This window comes from Primulina tabacum, chromosome 3 (genome assembly GCF_025594145.1).
Source record: "Primulina tabacum isolate GXHZ01 chromosome 3, ASM2559414v2, whole genome shotgun sequence".
Classification (NCBI taxonomy): Eukaryota; Viridiplantae; Streptophyta; class Magnoliopsida; order Lamiales; family Gesneriaceae; genus Primulina; species Primulina tabacum.
The window spans coordinates 49,839,427-49,843,807 of record NC_134552.1 but is presented as its reverse complement, the minus strand read 5'-3'; the positions used below and the strand labels follow the sequence as shown (position 1 = coordinate 49,843,807).

The following is a 4,381-nucleotide window of genomic DNA, read 5'->3' as shown; positions in this document are numbered from 1 at the left end:
GAAGAAGGGGAGACGTAGAAGATTTTATCTTCGAACTTCCAGAAACAACTACTTTGTTACTATCTACTGCTATTACTGTTTTTCACCCTACTCCATTGGATTGTTTCCGCACTTTTAATTGTGATCTGCTGGACGTACTATTGAACAAGAACAGCTACAATCTCTAACAGGATTTTAGCACCCTTTGCATAAACTATCATCGAAGGAGAAGAGTTTATTAACCCCCTCCTAAATTCTACATCGATCCCCAACAGATATCTTATTTAGGTCATCCATGAAAAAGTATTACTTTTTATTGTGAATATCGATAGGGTTGACCCATCTCACAGATAAAGATTCATGAGACCGTCTCACGAGAGACCTACTCATAAATGTGTATACACACATATATATATATATATATATTAAAAAATAATTTGTTTAAAAACGATACTACCTTATACCAGACGTGTCTCTTTCACATAAAATGCAACCGTAGGGCATATACCATAGTCGTCCATCTTCAGAAAAATATTATTTTGAAATTATCTTTATCATACTAGTATTAATTTTTTACACCCAAAAAAAAAAAAACGAAGGGCATGCGCACGCACACCACCCCTATGTGTACTTTTTGAAGTTGGATGGTTTGTACCCATTGATATCGATACATTAAGTTTGAAACCCTAATTATAGTAAGTTTTTAAAGTTGTTAAGAATGGTTCGAACAACAACTCGTTAGTTTTTAATTATATTAAGCAGATCGAGAGCAAGCTGGCCTATTATCCGTCACAATCCACAATTAAATAGGACAGAACAAATCTAAAATATTTTGATAGCTCTATAAATTTCTCAAACTAAAAAAAAATCATGTGCACATATATATATATAGATGTATATGTAGATGTAAATCAGAGACATATACAATTGAAGATAGCCTAATATGAAATAATAAAGTAAGTTTTTGTGAAACAGTTTCACAGATCTTTATTCGTGAGACTGAACAACCTTGTCTATATTTAAAATAAAAAATAATACTTATTATATAAAAATAATATTTTTTCAAGAATAACCAAATAAACTATTTATTTCATAAAATTTATTTATGTGATCGTTTTACGTTAATTTTTTTGTGATGAAACAGTTGTTCTAGTCCACTGCTACCTTTAATTATGGACATTCTAAAAAATATATTTCTATTAATGACTAATGTAAGACAAAAAATTTTAGCTTCTTCTAATTATATATTATCTCAAATGATTTAAATGCAAAGTCATTCGTGGAAATAAATGGACAAAACTGTGGCACAATACTCTGTAACATTTTTCCAACTTACCAGTCCGATATTATCTGTAAATATATTAAATTATAAAACAACTTATTGAATGGACGTGTGACAATTAAATATTAAGTTAACATGCACTTTGAACTAAAAACTGGGAGCTAGGACATTATTGCTGACACTGATTATTCTCATGAACAAATTGAGAAAGTTTGAACAAATTGAGAAAGTTAAAATTTTAGTCTTTTATATTAGCTTATTTTAAATTTTAGTCCCACTTTTTGTTAAAGTTTGGTTTTTATCTATTAATTTGGATTTTTTTGTTTATGTATTTTTTCATCGAAAGCCAATACATAATTCTTATTTGACATTGATACTCTTGTATAACTCGACCAGTGAAATTCATATTTTTTTTGGACTGAGTCCAAAATACACACACTGACACACATAAATTCCAAATTGGAGATGAATGAATTTACATTAGGCTAATCACGTCGTACCTTCAAAGGCACGTCAAACTAGTGAGTAACTCATGTGATATTAGTTTTTCGTTTTCTTTTTAAATACTAAACATTCATTTTTTATTTTTCAATTTTGTTGTTCTTGTTTTAAAATTATAAAATATTCTTTATTTGTTCATTGTCTCGAGCCCCTCCCTTCACTCAAATAAGGGGCATATTTTTGGTCCCTCCATATGGAATATCAAACAAACTAAAAATAATATTTTTTTTTCAAAAATGATTGATACCTATGGTCGAACTCAAGATATAATCTAATTGCGATTGATTTTTTCGAACATATAAAATTAGACAAAAATTTGTGTGAGACGGTCTCACGGATCGTATTTTGTGAGACGAATTTCTTATTTGGGTCATCCATAAAAAAATATTATTTTTTATACTAAAAGTATTACTTTTTATTGTGAATATCAGTAGGGTTGACCTGTTTCACAGATAAAAATTCGTGAGACCGTTTCACAAGAGACCTAATTACTACGAGTGAAGTAAGAGTTTAAAAAAAAACAAAAACAAAACTTGAGATGCCATATTTAAATATATTGATATATGATATCTAATTTGGCTTATTATTATGATTTTAAAAAGATGTACAAATACTATTTTCTTTAACCAAAAATTAACTTTTCTAGTAAAGCTCCTATATAAAAGAGCATCCCCCCCTAATCCCTTCCATAGCACAAAATGGAGTTCTCTAAACTTCCTCTGACACTTCTCATCCTCCTTCAGATCCTCCTCCTTTCCCGACCATCGCAGTCGGCCTCGAATCTTTTCCGGGAGTACATCGGAGCAGAATTCAAGAACGTCAGATTCTCCGATCTTCCCATAAACTCGGGCGTCGAATTCCACTTCATTCTCTCATTTGCCATTGACTACACAACCTCATCATCTCCCACCAATGGCGAGTTCAACATATTCTGGGACACAGAAAACCTCAGCCCTTCACAGGTTTCAGCCATAAAAAGCAAGCATTCCAATGTCAAAGTTGCTGTCAGTTTAGGAGGAGACAGCGTAGGAGATGGCTACGCTTATTTCAACCCTTCTTCTCCCAGTTCTTGGATTTCAAACGCTGTATCCTCTCTCACAAACATTCTACAACAATACAATTTAGACGGTACGAATTCAAATTATTAGTAAACTCAGTATTACAGATCTGGTACAGTTCTACTTGGAGAAGCTAGAGTTGGATTTTACATCTTACAAATATTTCCGAAAAGTTTAAAGTAAGATATATAATATTAATGTGCGTTTTAGCCATCATGAGATATTAAAGCAGTCAAATATCGTTCCAAGAGGTGTTAAGATTCGGTGAAATATACGAGTGGAAATTTATGGATCACAAATATTTATTTGTTTTTAATATATGTAATAATTAACAGGTATAGACATAGATTACGAGCATTTCAAAACCGATCCTCAAACGTTTGCACATTGCGTTGGAGAGCTTATTACTACCTTAAAACGAAACGGGGTGATTTCCTTGGCGTCAATAGCCCCATTCGATGATGATCAAGTTCAGAGCCATTACATGGAACTGTGGAGAAGATACGGACACGTGATCGACTACGTAAATTTTCAGTTTTACGCTTATGATCGGGGGACAACGGTTTCGCAATTCTTGGAATATTTTGATACTCAGAGCTCAAATTATGAAGGTGGGAAGGTTCTAGCAAGTTTTATTAGTGATGAGAGTGGGGGGTTGTCCCCTCAAAATGGGTTCTTCACGGCTTGCACTAGGCTCAAGAGTGAAGGAAAACTTCACGGGATTTTTGTTTGGTGCGCAGATGATTCCAAGGCTTTGGGGTTTAAATATGAAAAGCAATCACAAGCACTTATTCAAATTTCTCACTAGCCAGCTAGACAATAGTTTGCGTTTTGTTATGTTTTAAATGTGTGTGTGATTGTTTGTACGTTTTAAATGATTGTCCTGTGATATGTATCGTGTGTATCTAATTAATTTTTTATGGTGATTTTTTCCTTATCGGTAAACTTTAAATCATATGGGATGAATGAACAATTAAATATGTTACAAACAGTGACGAAACAAGTAAATTTCGTTAAGATATGCAGCACATCTATCAAATAATAATGAACAATATTTCAATCAAATAAACATAAGAACAAGCCAAACTTTTTTAGATAAAATACACGATGTTCAAGAGTTAAATCCATCGCCTATACCTCATTTTTAGCTCTTTTTGTGTGAATAGATACTTGAGATTTTGACGATCTGTGAATATTTCACACTTGACACCATAAAGATAATACCTCCAAATTTTTAATGCAAAAAATATTGCGGCTAACTCGAGGTCATGGGTTGGGTAATTTTGCTCATACGATTTCAATTGTATTGCTCCATAATAAATTCTTCTTCCTTATTTCATGATCAAACATCCTAGACCTTGCTTTGACACATCGTTATATATGGAAAAATCTTGGTCTTCATCAGGTATCAATAACATTGTATAGTTGCCTGTTTCTTCTTCAAGGTTCCAAATATCTTCTCAAATTCTTTGCTCCAGTTGAAGTTAGAGATCTTTCATCTAATTTTTGTAAGGAAAAATCTTTGACGAATTTTTTTTACTATCCTTGGTCTTGGATAGTT

The 4,381-nt window shown here is 32.3% G+C and overlaps 1 protein-coding gene across 1 annotated transcript; it reads left to right on the top strand.

The window, feature by feature from the left end:
* The first annotated feature begins 2,386 nt into the window (after positions 1–2,386).
* LOC142539167 (chitinase 2-like) lies at positions 2,387–3,750 on the top strand. The gene is made up of 2 exons (XM_075644445.1): positions 2,387–2,890; positions 3,156–3,750. The coding sequence occupies exons 1-2, from the start codon at positions 2,461–2,463 to the stop codon at positions 3,626–3,628; spliced, it is 903 nt and encodes a 300-aa protein (XP_075500560.1). The 5' UTR covers positions 2,387–2,460; the 3' UTR covers positions 3,629–3,750.
* Positions 3,751–4,381: the final 631 nt, after the last annotated feature.